Here is a 22,149-nt window from a genome sequence, read left to right on the forward strand (position 1 = left end):
TATCTAATCAATGAAAGTTATAATTTTGCCTAGAAATAATCACAAACAGGTAATAGTTGGGAGATTGTAAAATAGGAAAGTATCTATATTTAAGAATTTGCTATTCTAATCTACAGATATCTATCATAGTTAATGGAAAAACATGGTGGGTTTTATTTTGTTTTTCGCTTCAATTTGCTTTCATTACAAATTGCACTTCTCTTCTCTTCCTTTAAATAGACTTGTCTTTTGATGAGGCAGCAACATGAAGCAGCAGCTTTAAATGCTGTCCAAAGACTGGAGTGGCAGCTTAAGCTCCAGGAACTTGATCCTGCCACTTACAAGTCTATCAGCATTTATGAAATTCAGGAGTTCTATGTTCCTCTTGTTGACGTTAATGATGATTTTGAATTAACACCTATATGACAACTATCTTTTCCTGATTTCATTTTTTATGGAGTCTGTTTAAATGCGATAACCTAAAATGCAACTGTTTTATTAGAGCACTTAATATTGTGGCATATGACCTTTTGCAATAATTCAGGTATTATTCTTTCAAAACTCTTTAGCAAAATTTTGTTAAAGTTTGTTAAATACTAAATACTGTTATTTTCTAATGTGGCACAAATTACTTAGATTTTAGATCAAAAACCAGTTTTCCACTAACGACTGTTATTTATATTGGTAAAAATTAACTATGGCATTAGGCTATGTTGTCAAACTGTGGAAAATATTAAACAAAGTGAGATATTGGTAACAACGCTGGAAGTTGTTATCAAACTAGATGAAATAAATGAGGCACCCATTGATATTTAAATCTTTTAAAGATTTTATTAAAGCTCGTATAATTAAACTCAATAATTTAACTCCTACAGAATAGCACTAAATGTGGAAGAAAAATTGAGGAGAAATATTTGTTCCCTTATATTTGTAAATTAATTGTACAGTTTTTTGAAAGATGTAATATTGTCTTCATTTTTAATAACTTATTTTATACATATTGTGCAAATGTAAATAGTCTTGTAATTAATGGTCAAAACTTGTACAAAAAAATGGATGGTCAAAATCTGTACAAAGAAATAGATATTTTCATTGTAAAACTGTTTTGTCTTATGTTTTATTGGACCAAAGTTGTAGTTCTTAATGGAGTGTATGTAGTGTTTTCTGATTGACAAAACTTTTGAATAAGGCATGTGTTCAATTTAGCTTATTTCATCACCATAACTATAAGATTGTGATTTAGCTATGTTGCATGCTTCACACAATTCAACTCCCTTCAGTATCTGATACTTAAACCAATATAACATTTACAGGCCCATGTTTTCATACTAGTCTTCTATGCTAGTGCCTATAACCTAATGTGTTAAAAATAGACTTATTTAAAGTTAAACATGCACAAAAATTTTTGCTCTTATGTCATCATCTCATAGTAGAGCATATTTTTCCAACAAAATGCCTTTGAATGAAATTCTTAAATTGTAAATGTCTATTTTAATATACACCTATGGAAGAATCTGTAAATATAATGTTTAATAAATTGTATTGGTCATGTTAAATCATTGTAAAAACTTTTTTACATTGTTGAAATTGTTTTGAGCTTAATAACCTTTGCACTTTTAAAATAAAATTAGACTTTTTGAATTAACAAATTTGGTAGTTAAAATAAGTTTAAAAAGAACCCTAGGTATATGTTGACAGCTGTTGCAATATTTACAAAAATATTATTTTTTTTCCTAATTGACAAGTTGCTAAACATGTCATTTGTAACATTTTAAAATTGAAGCAAGATTTTACCTTTTTTAAATAATCAGAAATGGTGATATATATATGTGTGTGTGTATATATATATATATATATATCTGTTAAAAAGCACAGAAATAGTTCTCTCTTTAAAATATTTGATAGTGAGACTCAGGAATATTTTAGATCTGAAACCAGCCAAGAAACTTAATTATTAACATTTGAAAGAAGACTCAGAGGATAATTAAACTAGCTAAAAAAGCAATTAAAAACATAGAAGAAATTTTCAACAGCTTTCCACAATACTTTATTGATCCTAAAATATAATAATAAATACTTTGCATTCAGGTAGGGAAAAAAGAGAAATCAAATAAGTGAGAAATGGCATGATATAAACTAAACCAGCTCATAAAATAAAATTCTATTCCAGAATAATAAAAATTTAAACTCAAGTTCATCACTTTAGATGAGCTGAAAAAATATTATAATTCATTATTATAAAGATATATATTAAATTTAGGGATTTTATATATTATCAATTTATATATGAATTAATATAGTTGGCACTGCAAAGTAAGCATAGCAGAAAAGGAATGCAAAATGTCTAGGCACTTTTAAGTGATAGGTGTACTTCTCTCTAGGAATTCAGATTAATTTTGGGCCTTTTTTTTGTTATATGATCAGAAATACAGAATTAGTATTGAGCTATTAGTTTTGTTGAATTGCAAATTCATGAGTCTCAGATATGTTCAAATATGTTCCATAGAATATAAAGGTCATGTAGTTTAGAGTAGTGTCATATTCAGGAACCCTGTCCTTTATATCTCTTAACAAAAATTTACCCCCTTTTTGGACACTGTCATTGATGGAAAAGTCAATGTAACCCTCTCCCTAAGGCAACCTATTCCATTCCAGAACCACTCTAATTGTTAGAAATGTCTTCCTCATATTAAATCAAATTCTGCTTTCCTAACTGTAACCCATTGTCCTTTTAATCCACACAGAATAAATTTGATGCATCTTTTACACAACAGTCTTGCCGATAATGGAAATCAGCCATCATGTTCCCCCTAAATCTTCTTTTCAGGATGAACATTCCTCATATCTTTCAAGTATACTTTATATGATATGTTTTTAGTTTTCCTTTCTATCTGATTACCTACCTCTGAACATACTTTGTTTTGTCAATTCTTTTTTTTAAATGCAACAACTAGAACATAATACAGTACTCCAGATATGATCTGACCAGGCCAGAAAAGCACAAAACTATATTACTGAACTTTTTCTAGATAATCCTTTGTCCTCTATATCAGCTGTTGAATCATTTGGTTTACTATTAATTAAAACCCTGAAGTGATCTTCACGTGATCTGTTATCATGATGTTTACCTTTCTGGGTTTTATTAAATATTATTCCCCTTCACACTCTTACAATCTAGTCCAACTGGACATCTTGACTTCTTTACAAACAACATTCCACCTCCTATGCACTCCTCTTCTTCATCCTAGAATCCCTAGTTTCCTTCAAAGCTCAGCTCAAATCACCTCCTACTTTGAAACCTTTCCTGATTGATTCAGCTATTTTGTGCAACCCACCCAGTCATAGTTGGTTTCTAACAAATGCACACTTAATTAATTAACCATACATCTTAAGTTAGTCATTGAATCTATTTTTAAAAATTCACATTTATTCTTACTTATTTTCATTTGAGGTCCCTTCCAACTCTAGATTTATGGTTCTATAATACCTATAAATTTGATAAGTATGGCATCTAGTTTTTCTGTCATTGATAAAAGTCCTGTGTGAAACAAGATTAAAAAAGAGGAGCTCTATGGCACCCAACTCCAGGTTTCCAATGATTCATTATGCAGTGTCATTAGGGATTTTCAATAGCTCACTAACCACATCATCCAATCTACATTTCTCACTTAAGTCTAGCCACATGGAAATCATGGGACATTTTTTCAAATGCCTTGCCAAAATCCAGATACATTATGACTACAGTATTCCTCAACCATTTCAACCCTATTAAAAGAAAGATATTAATTTTGTCATTAATTGTTTTTAGTGAAGGTATGTTGCCTTTTAATGAATACTATATCCTTAGTACTTCTAAACCATTTATTCCATAAAACAATTTTAAAGCAACTGTTTTTATATGAAATGCATAACTTAATGTTTTTAATTTATTTTCCCCCCCAAAAAGAAGTTGTGATAAAATAGCAACCAGACCATAAAAATTAAAGCTACTTAAAACTTAAAACAAAAAAAAAAAAAATACTATGTGATTCAGGTATTCAATTCTGACATAGCCAATTTAAGGAAGGGAAACATTGTAATTGTTCAGATAAAAAGTAGGGAAAGAGGGGAAAAAGTATGAATTTTCTTTATCTGTAACTCTAGAATTCTCAAACTGTATTCTCTGTACCAGAATTTTGCTTCCTTTCAAGGGGCAGTGTGATGTAGTGAATAGTAGGAATTTAGGTCAGGAAAATGTTTTCAAATCCCATTTCCTGATATTATCTTTTTGACTTTAGATGAGTAAATTATAAAGACTAGAAATTAAAGGAGAGGTTTAGAAACTATATTGTTGGCGGGAGCTTTTGTGCCAGACAGTGAATTAAAATAAAACCACATTTCTGAGAAATTATAAGCAAGTAGTTAAGGGCTTTGCACACCAAAATTGCTCTTAAGCTCCCAAATACTAAAGACTGAGAGCTATAGTACCCCAGGAAGTTTTTAACTAAAAGAAAATTCAAGACTTTATTTTATACTTACTTTGGGGGAACACTCTGGTTATATTTTAAAGTTATTTTATATCAGTTGAAGTTAAATGGAAAAAGGTGTTAAATGTGGTTTAAAAGTTGTGTTTCTTTATATAATGCTCTAAATTTTTGTATAATTTTGTTTATAATGAATGAGTTAGGATTTGTGCATGTTATTTAATAAAGAGTTGTATTTTTGTAGAAAAAGAAAAAAGTGAAATGTGTGCTTTTTGAATCACCCACTTCTAGAAAAATTTTAGTCAGTTCTATGTCAGAGACCATTGCTCAATCTAGTGACAGTTATCTAAATGTAAGCATAGGAGGAAATGAGCAGTCTTTCAGCTATTTGAATTGCAAATGTAGTTGAAAATAACAAGGCTCCAAAGGAAAAAGTCTTTATCAGGTCAAACCTATCAAAATGATACCTAATGTCACAGAACTACTATCTTACATGCTCCTTACTTTATACATGCAAAAAAAAATTTTTAAAGGCATCATAAAGCTAGGTAGGTCATTAATTTCACTGCGACATGAGAATTATCACATTTGAATAATCCAAGCCAAGATCCATCTTCAGGTAATCATCAATAATATTTACTTTGCCAATGGAGACCTGAACAGCAAAAATCAAACTTTAGAAATGGAGGTGAGGAAAGATTTGGATTTGTGAGCATTTATCAAGAGAGCTACTTATTAAAGGAAGACGTAGACTCATTAGAAAAGCAAATACATCAAACTACAACAGGGTTCTTATTAGACCCTGTTTCTTAGACATTTCCTGTTTTTGTACTTAGCAAGCAAGTAAAAGTCCATATAATGAAATAGTCCCAGCTTTTCAAGTGAGAGATCACATTCTCTTGGAAAATATACATATGCATATTACAAGTTAGGGAAGACTCCAGTAACTGGGGGAAGGGGAGATCATAAAAGATTCCATATATGTAGTATAGGCCCTAGGGCTACTTTCTCAAACTACCATTTACTGGGTCCCAGAGAATGACTACTTAATTTCTACAAGATTAGTACGATAACCCTAAAGAACTGGGAGTGTCTACTATTATTAATCCTGAGCCTCTCTCAGTGTGCTCCCCATCACTGATATCAATTAGCCAAACAGACTTTAAGTTAATTTTAGAAATAGGTATTAGTTTGCTAAGGTGATATAATAAGAATAGTTGTATAAAACCCAAATCAGGGGAAGACTACCCCACAATTACATAGAATGCAGAAGAAAGTGGGTTCAATCTCAGGGAGCACATGTGGCAGAAGGGTGATTCACATCACCTAGAAGTCCTTTTCTTTGTAGGATCCTCATGAAGTTTTCCTTAAGGATAGTTTAGCATTTTGCTCAGTTCCTTATATTTCTCAGGACTTTTAATTTGTCTTCAATATGTCTCTTAGTTACTAAGTGTTGCCATCAACTGTTACTATTCCAGGGTTACTGCTACTGTCATTAATGGAAATCTTAAATCTTCCAAATTTCCAGAGTTAACAGGGTCTTCCTCTGACCAGGGTGGCCCATCTGGAATGCCTAATTCCTAATTAGCTAGCAATTTTTATCCAAGCCTCATGGGTCATGACCAATGTCAATACATTTTCCATGTAGTATTATTTAATTTAATCCAATGACTGGGAGTGTTTTTCTCTGTCCAAGTTGTTTAAGGAGGTTTTCCACACCTAGCCTTTGATATTGATAAAGTAGAAATGTTCTTGCTTTATAAAGGCATGAAGGTGTAGGACTTGTTAGTTACTTTATTTGAGAAAGATTCAATGGTCCCTATCCTTAATATATAGAAAATCTGAATCTTGAGGAAGAGATTTTACGAGGTAAAAGCAAGGAGGTATACATCTCAGGCATGGTGGGCAGTCAGTGCAAAGGGCTGAAGATGGGAAAGGGAGTGTAAGATAACATAAGGGAAAGCTTTTGTCTAAAAGATACAGGTGGAAAGGGGAGCTGTGTATAATGAAGTTGGGACTAGGTTGTGTGAAGAACTTTAAAAGTCAAACTGAGAAGTTGATATTTTATCCTGGAGACAATAGAGAGTCACAAGAGTATGGGAATGATATGGTAGACCTGAACTTTGGGAAAATTTCTTTGGAAATTAAATGAATTAAAGTAGATAGACTTTTGAGTCTATGAGACTAATTGATGGTAGGCCATTGCAAATAGTCTAAGGGGAGGTGATTGGGACTTCTATAATGGCTGTTTAAATATCTTGAAATGGAAATAGATATCATAGATATTGTAGAGGTAAAAATAGAAAAATGACAATTGTTTAAATATGGAGGATGAGAGTAAGTGAGGTGTGAGTTACAGTGTGTGAGGGTGCCCTTAAGGGAAGTTCAAAAGAGAAAATGCTTTTGGAAGATAATGAATTCTATATATCTAGCAAGCAGCTGGATGGCTTAGTGGATAAAGTACCTGCTATGGAATCAGCAAGTCCTGAATTCAAGTCTCTCCTCAGACATATTAGCTGTGTGACTCTGGGTAAGTCACTTAACCCTGTTTGCCTCAGTTTCCTCATCTGTAAAATGAGCTGGAAAAGGAAAGGGCAAGCCACTTTAGCATCTCTGCCAAGAAAATTCCAAATGGGATCATAGAGAGTATGAAACAACTGAACAACAACAAAAAGGTTTAAAAAAAGAAGCGTCCAGCCAAAAAAGAAACAAAACAAAACACTTATCCACACATTCTCATTCCAGTACTTCAAGGATACATAATGTCACTGGTAGGGATACTTTTTTTTCACCAAAGCAATTGCCAGTCTCTCCATGTCCAAAAATAGTCTTCATGAGTTGTGGCTAAGGACAAAAATATAATGCTACTCACCACCTGGTAGACAGGTGGTTGAGCTGTGCTTGTTCTTAGACAACAGACATGTGATCTATGCGGCCATTCTATTGGTATAACCTGCAAGAATACAGAAGCACCCTCCTTTGCAATTCTACAATCAAGCCTCAGAGGACCAATCTGGTGGAGGTTCAATTTATAAACATTGCCCAGTATGAGAAATTTTGAGGGAAAAAATGTTTTCCTTTAGATATCATTCAAAAGGATAAAAGAAATATATTAACAGTGAAATATTGTAATCACTAAAAATCTAGCTGAGAAAGGTTCTGTACTATTCTAGTTATGAAAAATTAAATACCTCAAAATATTACTGAATTTTTCAGTACTATTTCAATGAAATAGTACTGAAATAGCAGAACAACACTACTGCTCTATGTACCTTATCATAAATCCCCTCCTATCTTCTCTAGCAAACTGCCCCTAGTATTATTCCTTTTCCCTCCCTAATCTTCAATCTCTTCCTACCTACTTGTTCTTCCCCACTGATTACAAATATTCTTACAAATACAAAAACTCTTCCCATTCTTTAAAAGAAAAAAAATTCTCACTAGATTCCTACGAGCTGTCATTTATTAGCTCTCCTTTTCATTTTTCCTTTTAATTTCTCCTTACAAAGATCTGTCTACTATATGTCTATCTTCACTTCCTCTTCCTTCCCTGCCTTCTAAATTCTGCCCAATCTGGCTTCTGACCCCCTAATTGGACTCCCTGACTTTCCTTTCTCCCAAATTTTCTCACAGTTGATCTCCATCTAAGATGCAAGTGTATCAGGTTTTTTTGGATCTCTCACACAGGACACATTATCCCCTTTTTTCTTTATACTGCCTGTGACCCTTGTCTGGTAGCATGTTCTCCTTTCTTTCTTCTACCTCTTAGAATCCTTGGCTTCTTTCCAACCTCAGTTCAAGTGTCCCTGAAACAGGAAATCTTTGCCAATCCCCTTGCTACTCTACTTTATATTGGCTTTGCATGGATTTACCTTTATGTGTACATTTTGTCTCTCCCAATAGGAAATAAGCATCCTACTGTTCACTTTTTCTTTGAATACCCAGTGTTTGGTGTCTGTTAAGTACCAAGTAAAAATTGTTGTTTGATTAAATTTAAATAAGATATTTGTAAAGTACTTTTCACTCTTAAATATGTAGATATATATGCTATTAACTATTTTAACATTTTTGATAGCAGAATTTATCTCCACAGGAGAGAAAATAGATCATGTTTTCTATGCTAAAGAAAAACATTACATGCTTTCTAGCTTGTTTGCAAAAGAATGAGTTTAATTTAGGCTATAAATTGGTTATTTCATTATAAAACCTGTAAAATATATCAGGAACACTTTTATTATCAACAAATTGAATGCTTTCTAAAATGCTTTATAAATGAACAGTTTTGAAAAACTTAAGAATTCATATAAATGAAATGCTCAACCACAATTCCAGAGGATTGATGATGAAGAATGCTACCTGCCTCCTGATTGATATGGAGATAGCAAACTATACATGCAGATTCAAACACTCATATTTAGTACATGGATGATGTGGCAATATACTTGCCTAAGTATATTTGTTACAAGGGTTTTTGTTTTTGTTTTTTTCCAGTTGGGAAAGGGAAGGAGATGAGAGACCAAGAAAACAAATGGTTATTAATTTAAAAAATAAAATTTTATTTTAAAAATGCTTCCTCCCACGTCCTCTCAAGACATGGTTGGTTATTGCATTGATAAGAATTTTTAAATTTTTTCGAAGGTTTTTCTTTTCTTTACAGTGTTGTTGTCATCACCCTCATGTAAATTGTTCTCCTAGTCCTGCTTACTTCGCTCTCATTTCATGCTATTCAGGATTCTCTGAAATTATCTTTTTTGTTGTTAGTATGCAATAATATTTAATTACATTCATATTCTACAATTTGTTAAGCCATTCCCTAAATGATGGGCAATTAAAATCAAATCCTAACATGTTTTTTAAAATCCCCTTTTAATTTCTATTTCTGGATCAGAAAATTTGTTTTGCTTTCAATATTCATCCCCATCTTCAAAGTTCCCTTCCCTAACTTTTGATGAAAAATGCTGTTTGTCTCCAGAGAAAGAACTAATGGAGTTTGAATGCATATTGAAATATACTTTTTAAAAACTTTTTTTGTCTTAGTTTTTTCTTTGTTTTTTTCATAACATGAATAATATGGAAATATGTTTTGCATGATTATGCATGTATAACATATATAAAATTCCCTTCTCAACTAGGGTGGAAGGTAGGGAATAAAGGAGAAAGGAACATATTAAAAATTATTTTTACATGCAATTGGACGAATACATTATTAAATAATTTAGAAATTTTTTAAAAGATTCCTCTTCTATCTCAACTTGAATATATTACATCAATAAAAATAATGATGATGATAATGATAATACCTAACATTTATATAGCACTCACTATGTATCAGGCATCATGCTAAGCACTTTATTATCTTTATTTAACCTTCACAAAAATTCCTATTATTCCCATTTTATAGATGAGTAAACTGAGGCAAATAGAGGTTGTAACTTTCTCAGGATGGCAGTTTGTGTGTGTGTGTGTGTGTGTGTGTGTGTGTGTGTGTGTGTGTGTGTGTGAGAGAGAGAGAGAGAGAGAGAGAGAGAGAGGGAGAGAGAGAGAAAGAGTGTGTCAATAAACATTAAGTGCCTACTGTGCCAGACATTGTGCTAAGCAAACACTGAATACACTAAGATCTCCTCTGATATCTAGGAGAAATTGTCAGGTCTTATATGATCCCAACTGGATTCCTTGGTCTTTGAACAGCTTCTTTCTGTATGCTTATAGTATTTTTTTTTACTTTAACATGGGAGCTCTTTATTTTGGCTATGTCATTCCTGTGTCTTCTCTATGGGATATCTTTTAGGAAGTAATTGTTGGGTTCTTTTGAAACATGTGCTCTGGTTTCACTCTCTCAGAACCACTCAGGTTATTTTTCCCTCAAAGTTCCAAGATGCCCTAAGGGATCTGAGGGTAACTTTTTCATTGCCATCAACTCAAGCCTTAACCAACTATGCGTCTGTCCCTCTCCCCTGCCATTGTTAGGAGGCCAGTAATTTGTACTTTCAGTAACTTTCAATCTCTTTAATGCCAGATTAGCTTTTGCAGAGTTATATCAATAATAAACATATAAACTTTTTCTTCAATATCTCTAAGACATACTCCTCTCATTCCACATCAGACTTTATAGAAGAAGATTCAACTTAGCTCAGTTACTACATATACTAAATACATAGTATTGGCCACACCTACTTCACATCCTAGAGGCAGTATCTCTAATGGATGAGTTCATCTCAGTTTCTGCTGGTAAGGGAACCCAAAGGTCCAACACTTGCAGCCAGGGCCTTGAGGTTTCCCCGGCAATGAAAACCGCTTACATTCAAACTCTCAAATTCTTATGATTTGTTTTTCTAACTTTTCAAAACTCCCAACAATTGAGAATCCTTTTTTTTTAACCAGACACCATAAATTAAGGTATTACTAAGAAGAGTTTCCTCTTCAAAATACGTGGTTAGTTGATGAAAATCTATTACTATGTATGCTCCACATGTATGTATAGTCTCCTGAAAGCGACTCCCTGATATCCTCTACATAGAGAAAAGCCATCTTTACCCTATAGTCCTCCACAAGGAGAGGCTATTTGAAATACCCTGTGAATGCACCACATTACACTTTCTATCTTTACTTTGCTCTCTAGTTCTAAAAAATCTGACTTTTTTTTGGTCACAGGAGAAATCATTGTATATTGGAGTTTCTAGAAAAATTGTTGCCCTTGTCTAATGTAGATGGACTACAGCAGAAGCAAAGGCAGAAAGAGAGATTGAAATAAATCTGACTTTTATGCCTGACAGTGTATCATGCAGGACTTGTAAAAAAAAAAAAAAAAAAAAAAAAAAGGAGACAAGTTTAGCTCTGATAGATCTGGCAATACAGGTTATTAGATAAAAGAGCAGCATAATAAAAATATTTAAGGCAGAATTATCTAGCAATAATATATAAGATTGATTGGAGAAACGTGGGACTTGAAAATCTTTAAAGATAATGATCTATGATTTGCAACCATTTAACTTCACCATCAATTAATAAATCAAGCATGTAGTAATCACTCACTATCTTTGTTTATCTACAATGTCCTAGATATAGCAGCTGATGAGTAATTCAAGGAGCTGCCTATAAACAGGTATTTTCAATCAATATTATTCTCCCTGTAGGATTTTCCCTCTACAAAAGTCCTGCTGTGATTTTACTTCATAGTATGGTCATGACCTTGAGCTCTACAATGGTATATAAACCAAAGAAGTTAAGTCCAAATTCTTAAAGATCTTGCTTGTTCTCGTATGTACAAAAATATAGCAGTTCTTTTTGTGGTGGCAAAGTCAAAACTGAGGAGATGATCATTATAATCCAATCAAACTATGATATATGAATGTGGATAGGGTACTATATTGTACTATAAAAATGATGGAGGAAATAGTTTCGGAAAACCTGGGAATACTTGTATAAGCTGTTGCAAAGTTCAGAAAGGAGAACCAGGAGAACAACTTATACAGTAGTAACAATAATATTGTAAAGATAAACAGCTCTTAAAAACTTAGGAACTCTGATCAACAGCAACAACAGAAATTGCTGTTGCTGTTTCAAAGAGCTAATAATTAAACATGATATCTACCTCTAAATAGAGAGAAGGTGGACTAGGCATATAGATTGAGACATATTATCTTTTTTATTATTGTTATTCTTTTTCATGGATTTGCTTAATGAGGGAATTTATTTTGTATGAGCATGCATATTTGTAATGGGTTTTGACTTCTTAAAAGGTGGGGAGGGAAAGGAAAAGGGGAGAGAATTCAGAACTGAAAATAAAATCAAATTGAATTTTTAAAAAGTTTCTAACTGGTCTTCTCTTGCTTGAACACATTCTATGAAAGAAATGGGGGTCTTGAACACTGTCCACTTTATTCACTTCTGGTAAAACGTGACTAATGCTAAAGGTTTGTTATTTGGGGATGACACATCCCCCACAAGGGTGGTCCCTTGGTTCCTCAGTGACTTAAGATGGATAGGCTGCATTAAAGTTACCTCTAAGAGGATTTGTCACTAAGTCAGGAAATGGCCCACTTAATAAATCTTAAAGTGACCCTGCCCCCTAGATCTCTCTCTAGGTCAGGGAGTTTCCTGTGAAGAGAAGGAGAGGCCAGTTCCTGCCACCATGGCAGTTATGGATATGTGGGCTACATAGGTGAACCTGAGCTTGGACTTGGCTCTAGGGCTGGCCCTTTGCTTCATTAATTTCCCGAATATTGTGATTGTGATTGATCTTGTCATTGGAGAATTTGGGTTCCCAGCTAGAGCCAGCCACAATCTGAGGGAAGCCCCTGGTCATTATCTAAGTGCTTGTTGGAGAAGACCCTCCAGAGAATGAACACTACTCCTGTCCTAGCTTGTCAGAAGCCATGCAGCTGAAGGGATTTCTTTGGACAGATCAAAACCAAAGTGAATGTGAATAAATGTCAATTCAGCAATCCTAAAAAATACATTGTATTTTTATGCTTTAAATGTCAACCTCCTGAGTAAGTATAACTGATAGTTTTAAGTTATTTCTATTGCATGTCAGTGCATGCTTGTGAGTCTTTTGAGTTTAGCACTTCTATATGCAGAAGAAATAAATTATTGTCCTATTCCTGATCTTCATTATATATTGAATGTCTTCCTTTTTCCCCTATTTCCAACCCCCCACACACATACTTTGGTGAGACCAGACATGAGTTTTAAATAGTTTCCCCCAGAGTTTAAGGGGTAGATCCAGAAAATGTGGGGGAAAAAACCTGCCCCCTCAAGAGAAGCCAGGCTCCTTCAGACCTGAACACAGTTTGAATGATCAAAGAGGCACCTTCATAGATAGGGAAAGGCCGATCTTCCACCACCCCTCCCCCCCCAAACTCCTGCTCACCAGTACTTCTTATTATTACATTATAAAACCTTAACTTCCACCCTAGAGGGTCACAGAGGGAGACATGACACCCAGTTGATGGAGAAAATGCAGAGGTAACACTTCATATGTATATGAGGGGAAAAATTAGTGCCAGACCAGTTCCAATGGACTTGTGATTGAGAGAGCCATCTGCATCCAGAGAGAGAATTATGGACCCTGAATGTGGATTACAACATAGTATTTTCATCTTTTTTGTTTTTGTTTGCCTGGTTTTTATTTTCTTTCTAATTTTTTTCCTTTTTGATCTGATTTTTCTTGGGCAGCATGATATTTGTAGAAATATGTATAGAGGAATTGCACATGTTTAACATATATTGGATTACTTGCTGTCTTAGGGAGAGGGTGGAGAGAAGGGAAGGAGAAAAAATTGGAACACAAGATTATGCAAGGGAGAATATTGACAACTAACTCTGCATTTATTTTGAAAATAAAAAGCTTTAAAAAAAAAAAGAAAAGAAAAGAAAGGTTAGTACCAGAGTTTCTGACAGAGATATGTATTGTGTGAGGGACTTGAGAAAAATGAGAAAGCAAGGTTTTGGAACCTACAGACTTGTAGAGAAAGCTAGCTTCTCAAAGTTCCTCAAATCCTGTCAGATTTCCAATTTGTCTTCTTAGGGACTTTGAGGAGAGAATTTTCCTTTGGGTGTTACTGAGGCCTCTTTCTTGACTTGAACTGAGATCTTATCTTATTCCCAACAAAAAAGTTCATTCATGTTTGTTTACTTTCTGATATGTTCTAATCTGTAGGACTCCAATTTCTATTTACTGTTTTGCTTAAATAAATGGTTTGCTTGCTATTCAAAGGGCTAAGCTGTTAAGCCTAAACAAGGAATACCATACCTCTCAAAGAGTAACCAGAGAAGTGACTTTTCTGTTTAACTTGTTATAACTACTGGAAAGAAATGGGCCAGATTCCAGAGATAACTCTTTTTTTTTTTTATCAGAGCTTTTTATTTACAAGATATATGCATGGGTAATTTTTCAGCTTTGACAATTGCAAAACCCTTCATTCCAATTTTTCCCTTCCTACCCCCCACTCCCTCCCCCAGATGGCAGGTGGACCAATACATGATAAACATGTTAAAACATAAGTTAAATACAATATATGTATACATGTCCATACATTTTTTTCCATATACATTTTCCATACATTTTGTTGTACAGAAAGAATCGGACTTTGAAATAGTGTACAATTAACCTGTGAAGGAAATCAAAAATGCAGGCGGACAAAAAATAGAGGGCTTGGGAATTCTATGTAGTGGTTCATAGTCATCTCCCAGAGTCCAGAGATAACTCTTTCAGACCCAAATCTTCAGTTGTACATTTAGACAAGTCACATGAATATGTGTGGATATATGCACAAATGTATAGATCCATATTTATATATATATTCTTGCATGATACATGTGCATATATATTTAAACAAGTCATGTAGGTATATGTATATGTAGTTATGTTCATGCTACATAGGAACATATAATTTAGACAAATCATGTGGATAATATTTGCTGTTTAGGAATATTTCTAGACAAGTCATAAAGATATGTAGGGATATGCTACATGGACAGTTAGAGATACAGGGCTAAAACTCAGGAGATGAGGACTGAATATATAGATTTGAGAATAATCTGAATACAGTAGAATCCATGGGTTCTAATGAAATCACCAAGAGAGAATAGAAGAGGAAAAGATCTGAGACAGCAATGGGGTACACACATGAATAATGGGCAGAGTCATGCATGATGAACTTGGACTCATCATCTAGGGTCAGTCTGACAAATAAGATAATTACAACAGAACTATACCAAGAAAACCCAGGGAAGAGAGATTATCTAGAAGAATAGTGTCAAATGCTGCAGATGAGATGGAATAAGATAGGCTGAGAACTGAGAAAAAAAGATCTTGAATTCAGCAGTAAAGAGATCAGTAGTAACCTAATATTAAAATACCTAAAACTGAAAGGAACATCAGATATAACTTCCTTATTTTACAGATGGAAAATAGTGATAAAGTGACTTTTCCAAGATCACACAGGTAGTAAGCATCAGACTTGTGATTTGGACCCTCATTTGAGTGGCAAGCACAGAAACAGATTGCTAGAGGCTGAGAAGAAACTAGGAGGTAGGGAAATGGAGGCAACTACTTCAGACAGCTTTTTTCTAAGAGTTTGACTATGAAAGGGAACATAACTTGAAAGAATGGTAGGATCAAGTAAAAGGTTTTGAGTTACCATTTTTAAGAGAAAATAAATGTATGAAATCTAAAGATTGAAATGTCATCTAATAAATATAAAGTGATATTGTTGCTAATATCAACCCAAATATTATTGACAAAGGTATTATAAACTTCTTTAAACTATCCACTGTTTCTGTTATTCCACAAGAATCTATCACAATCCTAAGTGCTTCAGGTATTCAATAATTGCTTTTTGATCTAGCAAAAATACAGTTCTTTTGATCCAACATTCTGGAGAGCAATATGAAACTGTGTCCAAAGGGCTGTCAAACTGTGCATACTTTTGATCCACAGTGTCTCTACTAGACCTGTATCCCAAAGAAATTATAGAAAAGGATTCACATGTGCAAAAATGTTTGTGCAGCCCTTTTTGTGGTGACAAGAAAATGGAAACTGAGTGGATGCTCATCAGCTGGAGAATGGCTGAATAAATTATGATATTTGAATGTTATGAAATATTATTATTCTATAAGAAACGATTTCAAAAAGGATCATTTCAAAAAGGCCTGGACTTACATGAACTGATGCTAAATGAAGTGAGAGAAACAAGAGAACATTGTGCACAGCAACAACAAGATTATATGATGATCAATTTTGATGGACTTGTGATGGAGAGAGCCATCTGCACACAGACAGAGGACTGTGGGGACTGAGTATGGATCACAACATAGTATTTTTACTTTTTGTTATTTGCTTGCGTTTTGTTTTCTTTCTCACTTTTTTCTTTTTTCATCTGATTTTTCTTGTGTAGCATGATAAATGTGGAAATATGTATAGAAGAATTGCATATGTTTAACATATATTGGATTACTTGCTCTCTAGGGAAGGGAGTGGGGTGAAAGGGAGGGAGAAAAAAAATTGAACACAAGATTTTGCAAGGGTGAGTGTTGAAAACTAAGTATATATTTTGAAAATAAAAAACTTTAAAGTAAAAAAAATTAAATATAATTCTTTCCCTCAAGGAGCTTATAATCTAATTAGAAAACTAAAAAAGGTTGAAGCCAAGAAATGGTCTGGAGAGATGTCAGTTGACTGCTTAGGCTGGGCTGCTAATAAGAATGTCCTGTTTTTCAGAGCAATAGGTTCAGGAAAGGCAGAGTGTATAATGGATGGTGCAATAATTGGAGTCAGGAAGTTCTTCATTTCAGTACTACCTCAAGCACTAACTAACAATATCACCTTGAGCAAGTCAGACCTTTTTGTGCCTCAATATGACTCATCAGTAAAATGAGGAGACTAGACTAAATGATCTCTACAATTCCTTTGAGCTCTAAATTGATGATTCTATAAATTCAATTTTAGATGTCTATCCAGAAGTAAGGACACTTTTCTGGAGAACTTTTTTTCCCTGGGAAATTAATTCATGTTTTTAAAAAAAATAATAAAACCCAGAAACTTATAAAACACTGATTGATAAAACAATGTCATTTTATTTACAATAAGAAATGTAATTACTTATAGACCAAATATTATTGCTTGTTCTTCTTTGTTTTCTCTTCCTTCCCAAAGAAAGTTCTTTAAAGGTCTTTTGTGTTTGTAACTCCAGCACCTAGCAAAGAATCTGGCAAAATAGTAACCTCTTAATAAATGATTGTTGGTCAAGTATTATTGTTTGTCCTTTATTTTCAAGGTGATGTATTTATTTTGAAGTGAATTAGACTTAATGAAGCAAAGTAGCACAAAGTTGCCAGCCTTAGTATGTCTTCCAGAATCATCAAAATCCAGTGGCAAAACAAAAGTCAAGACAACTATGACCAAGGATGCTCCGGATGACTCCTTGTCTTCAAAGAGATCCACAGTACCTGCTTTAGCTGCCTTCTTAGCCAATAGAACAAATTGCTCTCCTTCACTCATTCTACAGGAGAAAATCTTTACATCCTTTGTTTGCATAGGCATTCCCATAACTGGCTAGGTTTGATACCAGTTGGTTAACCTCAAATATTAATATGTAACAATAGGAATTGGATCTCTTTTTAAGGGATTTTTTCCCTTAAACTACAATATCTTAAATATTTAAATACTTACTTTACTCTTATAATAAATACTTTACTCTTAGAATTCCTCTTCCTCTCCTTCCATCACTGAATTGAATGTTTCTTGTAACAAATGTAGCCTGGAGTTGAATATAAATCAATCATCACCCTACTCCATATGAAGTAAATTTTTTAAATGATGTGTACTTGCCTTAACCAGGTGAGAATATCTCAACTAATCAACCACAGACTTTGACAGTATGATTATTGTCTGGACTAGATTAATTGGAATGAAGTTACATAGGGAGAATTTTCAGATTGGCTGAGGAAATTTGATAATTCCCTGCAGGTTGTCTACAAAATATTAAGCCATATATCCCAAAGAGATCTTAAAGGAGGGAAAGGGACCCACATGTGCAAAAATGTTTGTGTCAGTCCTTTTTGTAGTGGCAAGAAAATGGAAACTGAGTGGGTACCCATCAGTTGGAGAATGGCTGAATAAGTGATGGTATATGAATGTAACAGAATATTGTTGTTCTATAAGAAATGACCAGCAGGATGATTTCAGAAAGACCTAGGGAGACTTACATGAACTGATGCTGAGTGAAATAAGCAGAACCAGGAGATCATTATACACGGCAACAACAAGATTGTGCAATGATCAATTCTGCTGGATGCGACTATCTTCAACAATGACATGATTCAGACCAGTTCCAATTGTTCAGTGATGAAGAGAGCCATCTACACTCAGAGAGAAGACTGTGGGAACTGAGTGTGGTTCATAAAATAGCATTTTCACTCTTTTTGTTGTTGTTTACTTGTATTTTATTTTGCTTCACTTTTTCTCTTGTGTGGCATGATAATTGTATAAATGTGTACATATATATATATTTTTTTTTTCTACCATGTTTAACATATATTGGACTACTTGCCATCTAGAGTAGGACATGGGGGAAATAGGAGGATTGAAACATAGGGTTTTGCAAGGGCTGATGAATTGTCCACGCAAATTTTGAAAAAAAAAATAAAGCTTTAATTTAAAAAAATATCAAGCCAGTTCATCAATTGGAGAGGAAAATAACTGAGAAGGAACTGACTGGTAGAGAAGGAGGCAGTGCTCAGAGCAGAACCCCAGGTCTCAATCTCCTTCCCCCTCACTGGACAGAGAAGGAGCTTCTTTGTTTCCCAATCTTCTCATCACCAGCCCAGCAGTATTTACATAGATTAGCTGACAACAGTACCTCAGCCAAAGACAAGGACTGACTGCATATAAATTCAAGAGTCCAGCAGAAAAGTTGCTACTGAAACTAAAGGGAGTACCTTGAAGACTATAGCAAAAAGAACATCAAGGAGCTGTAGCCCATTTGCCACATAAATATCTTTAAGTCCATTTCCCCCTGGTCAAGGTAAGTACTGAAGGAATTTTGAGAGAGAATTTGGCAAAGGTACTGGAATGGTTTGCCATTTCTTGATCAAGCTCATTTTATAGATGAGGAAACAGGTAAACAGGGCTAGAGGACTTGGCCAGGGTCACACAGAGACAAAGTATCTGAAGTCTGATTTGAACTTTTCTTCCTGACAACAGACTACATGTTCTATCTACCACACCACCTAGCTGCCCCAAATTCTAAATACACTTTACAAAAAAATTACAAAAATCTGGCTGATTACTTGATAATCCATAATCATGGAAAGAGCATACAGGAGAGTGTTTGTTAGCTATAGAGCATTATTAAAACACACACACAAACACACATACACATTCCATAACCTCTCAGAGGTAATTCTATAATCTGCATAGAGTATAATAGCCATGTTCTGGGAACCAGACTTGTTAGTATAAGTGTGAGTTGGGATATTCTTCTCAGACCACCAGGCCATACAAAGAAAAACATAATGGAAACCTGGTTTCTCTTAAAGGGTCCAGCAAAAACTCTGTCTGCCAAAGGTGAAGCCTATCAGAACTCCACTAGGGTTAGATGCCCTTACTCACCCCAGTGCTTCTGCTAATAAGATCCTACAGTAGCAATATTTGACTTAGGAAAAAAAAAATCGAGGAGCTCAATGTTCATCCTTTAAATAGGGATTCTATGCAGCAAGCTGAGGGTGCCTGTTAGTGTCACTAGTTGGGAACATAATTACACTATTTGGAATAATTGCTATTTTCACTATTGCTAATGAAAATTTATGTTTAAGATGCTGATCCTTGTTTTACTTTGAAACTTCATAATAGTTCTCTGTTGGAAAAGTAATGGAAGTGGGCTCTTAGCTATTGGAGAAAAATTGATAAGCAGATACAGAAGTTAATAGATGGCACTGTGTGTGTGTATGGTTTGTTCCTAGGAAGACATACACTTCCAGAAAGTTGGAGGGGAGGGAGTTAAGGAAGACTGCAGTAGAGGGAGGAGACAGAGAGAGAGAGAGAGAGAGAGAGAGAGAGAGAGAGAGAGAGAGAGAGAGAGAGAGAGAGAGAGAGAGAGACACAGAAACAGAGAGAGTAGATAAAAAGATAGGTAGACAGAAAAGTTAAGCAGGGCTAGTGGGCTGTGTGCAGTGCAGAATGATGAATGTGCCTTAAAACTGGGGACAGAAGGAGAGGTCAAGGGTTGGAGACAGGGAAGGAACGAGAAAAGGATGTAGGACTCGTAGAGAGTAAGAGGATTGCTGGTGAGGGATGAGGGAAGAAAAGGGAACAAGAGGCACGAAGGAGAGGCAGTGAAAGGACTGGTAGGGGGGTTGTCGGAGAAGGAGCAAGAGGGAAGCTGAGAGGGTGAGAGAAGAGGGGGCCAGTAAAGGGAGCAAGAGGAATTAGAAGCGCAAGACCTTGCAGAGAGAGTGGGCAGGACCCAAGAGAAGAGGCACAGGAGTCTGAGTGAGAAAGGGGTGGGGGGGTAGGATTCAGGGAGAAGGTGGGTGAGCAGAGGAAGCGCGAAGAGGGAGACAGGAGCTAGAAAGAAGGGAGATGGGGGAGGGAAGTAGAGGGAAAGAAGAAGAAGCGAGAAAAGTGTGGTCAGCGCAGGAGAGTGAGAGGAGGGGTCCGAAGCCAGAGAGGGAGAAGAATGGGAGCGAAGCGCTTAGCCAGACATGAAGGGGCCCTGGAGGGAGGGAGGGAGAAGAGGAAAGGGGTCAGGAGCCAGGGAGAGGAGGGAGACTAGAGAGGGAAAGAGGGAGCGAGGTGGGGTGTGGGGAGGGAGGGAGGACAAGAGAGGGAGAAAAGCGCTGAGGCGGGGGAGGGGGGAGCCAGAGCGGACTCTCGGGCGGCAAGCGAGGCGCGCGGAGGAGAGGGGCCCTGTCCCTTTAAGGTGCCCGAGGCGGGGCGGCCCCGCTCTGGGCCGCGCGGGGATGGGAGGGGGGTACCGGGAGGGGGGTACCGGGAGGGGGGGCGGCGCCCGCGAGAACCAGGGGGCGGCGGCGGCTGCTGGACCCGGGCTTCTGCTCGCGCGGCTCCCCCAAGGCCAAGTTCCCGGCTCGCCCGGCTCGAAGTGGGGAAAAGAGACTGAGGGCTGGGAGGGCGGCCCAGTCGCCTCACGGTGAGGGGAGCTCGGGGGACGCCGAGAGCGGGGTTTTGCGAAAAGGCCTGGCCGGGGTCGTGGCGAGCAGGGCCTCTCCAAGAAAGAGAGCGGGGTGGGCAGCGGCCAGGGCTGGGGAGGCGGGGAGCAGGGTCCGGACGCTAGCCAGGGCCTGGGCTCGGCTCAAAGGCGGGACTCCCTTAAACGTTTGTTGAGTTGAGTAGCAACAGTTGTGGGGGGAGTGGGGTAGTTGTTTGCCTCCGGCCTGCCCTTCTTTTATCCTTTCTTCATATCTCCTTCTCGGTCCTAGCTCCAAATAGCTGCGAGTCTGTCCCCCTCCCCCCCCCCAACCTCCTTTACTTCCCTCGTCTCCCCCATTCCCTTCTTCCTTTACCCTCTCTGTCCTTTCTCCTTTCTTCCCTTCTCTCCCTCCCCTCCTGTACCCCCTTCTCTCTTTTTTGTTCCTATCCCTCTTCCTCTTCCCTCCTCCAGTCTTTCTCTACCCCTTTCCCTTCTCGACTCCTCTGTCCCTTCTTCCCTCCTCTCTCTTTCTTTTCTCTTTTCTTTCTCCCCTCCTATCTTTCCCTTTGCCCAACGAAATGAAAGAAATTAAGCCCAGAGCCCGGCTTGACTTAGAAAAATACTTGTTGATTGAATGATAAATCCCGACTCTCCTTCCCCATCTGCCTCCCTCACCCAAACCCTAAACCCCGCCCCTGCGCAGATCCAAGGGAGAAAAAATATTTTTTAACATTAGGCTTCAACCCTGGGCTAGTCGCTAAGCTGCGGGTGCTTCGGAGGCTCCACCTGAATTCCGAAACCTTGCCACTCAGTAATTAACGCTTTGTGTGGAATAAGGTTTTTTGAAGAATTTCCAAAATGCAAAGCTTATCTTCTGTATTTCTATTTGCTATTAGTGACATTTCTCTTGAGGACAAAAGTCAGGCCAAAGGTTTTGGTTTAGAAGAAATAGAGTATTATGAATGAAAGATTGGGGGTGGGGGGAGAGAGGATGATGTTTACTGAAAGTAATAAATATTTAAGTGAGGCAGAATTGGATTTTTCTAAAAAATGTG

The 22,149-nt window shown here is 36.2% G+C and overlaps 2 protein-coding genes across 8 annotated transcripts in view; both read left to right on the plus strand.

Moving 5' to 3' along the window:
* The window catches only part of ANKRD12 (ankyrin repeat domain 12), a 168,012-nt gene extending 163,314 nt beyond the window's left edge, over positions 1-4,698 (plus strand). For all 6 annotated transcript variants that reach the window (XM_051970453.1, XM_051970456.1, XM_051970451.1 and 3 more), the window contains one exon: positions 220-4,698. In XM_051970453.1, coding sequence (XP_051826413.1) covers positions 220-405 — 186 coding nt within the window. In that variant the 3' untranslated portion in view covers positions 406-4,698. The remainder of the gene's footprint in view (positions 1-219) is intronic.
* A 16,084-nt stretch (positions 4,699-20,782) lies between these two features.
* Positions 20,783-22,149, plus strand: part of TWSG1 (twisted gastrulation BMP signaling modulator 1) — a 71,726-nt gene continuing 70,359 nt past the window's right edge. Inside the window, exon 1 of one of the 2 annotated variants that reach the window (XM_051970471.1) lies at positions 20,783-20,866. The gene's annotated coding sequence lies outside the window, so the exon portion shown is untranslated. Of the gene's footprint in view, positions 20,867-20,942; positions 21,095-22,149 lie in introns of those variants that run through there. The other variant, XM_051970470.1, reaches the window with a different exon arrangement.

The sequence above is a fragment of the Antechinus flavipes genome, chromosome 1 (assembly GCF_016432865.1).
Source record: "Antechinus flavipes isolate AdamAnt ecotype Samford, QLD, Australia chromosome 1, AdamAnt_v2, whole genome shotgun sequence".
In the NCBI taxonomy this organism is placed as follows: Eukaryota; Metazoa; Chordata; class Mammalia; order Dasyuromorphia; family Dasyuridae; genus Antechinus; species Antechinus flavipes.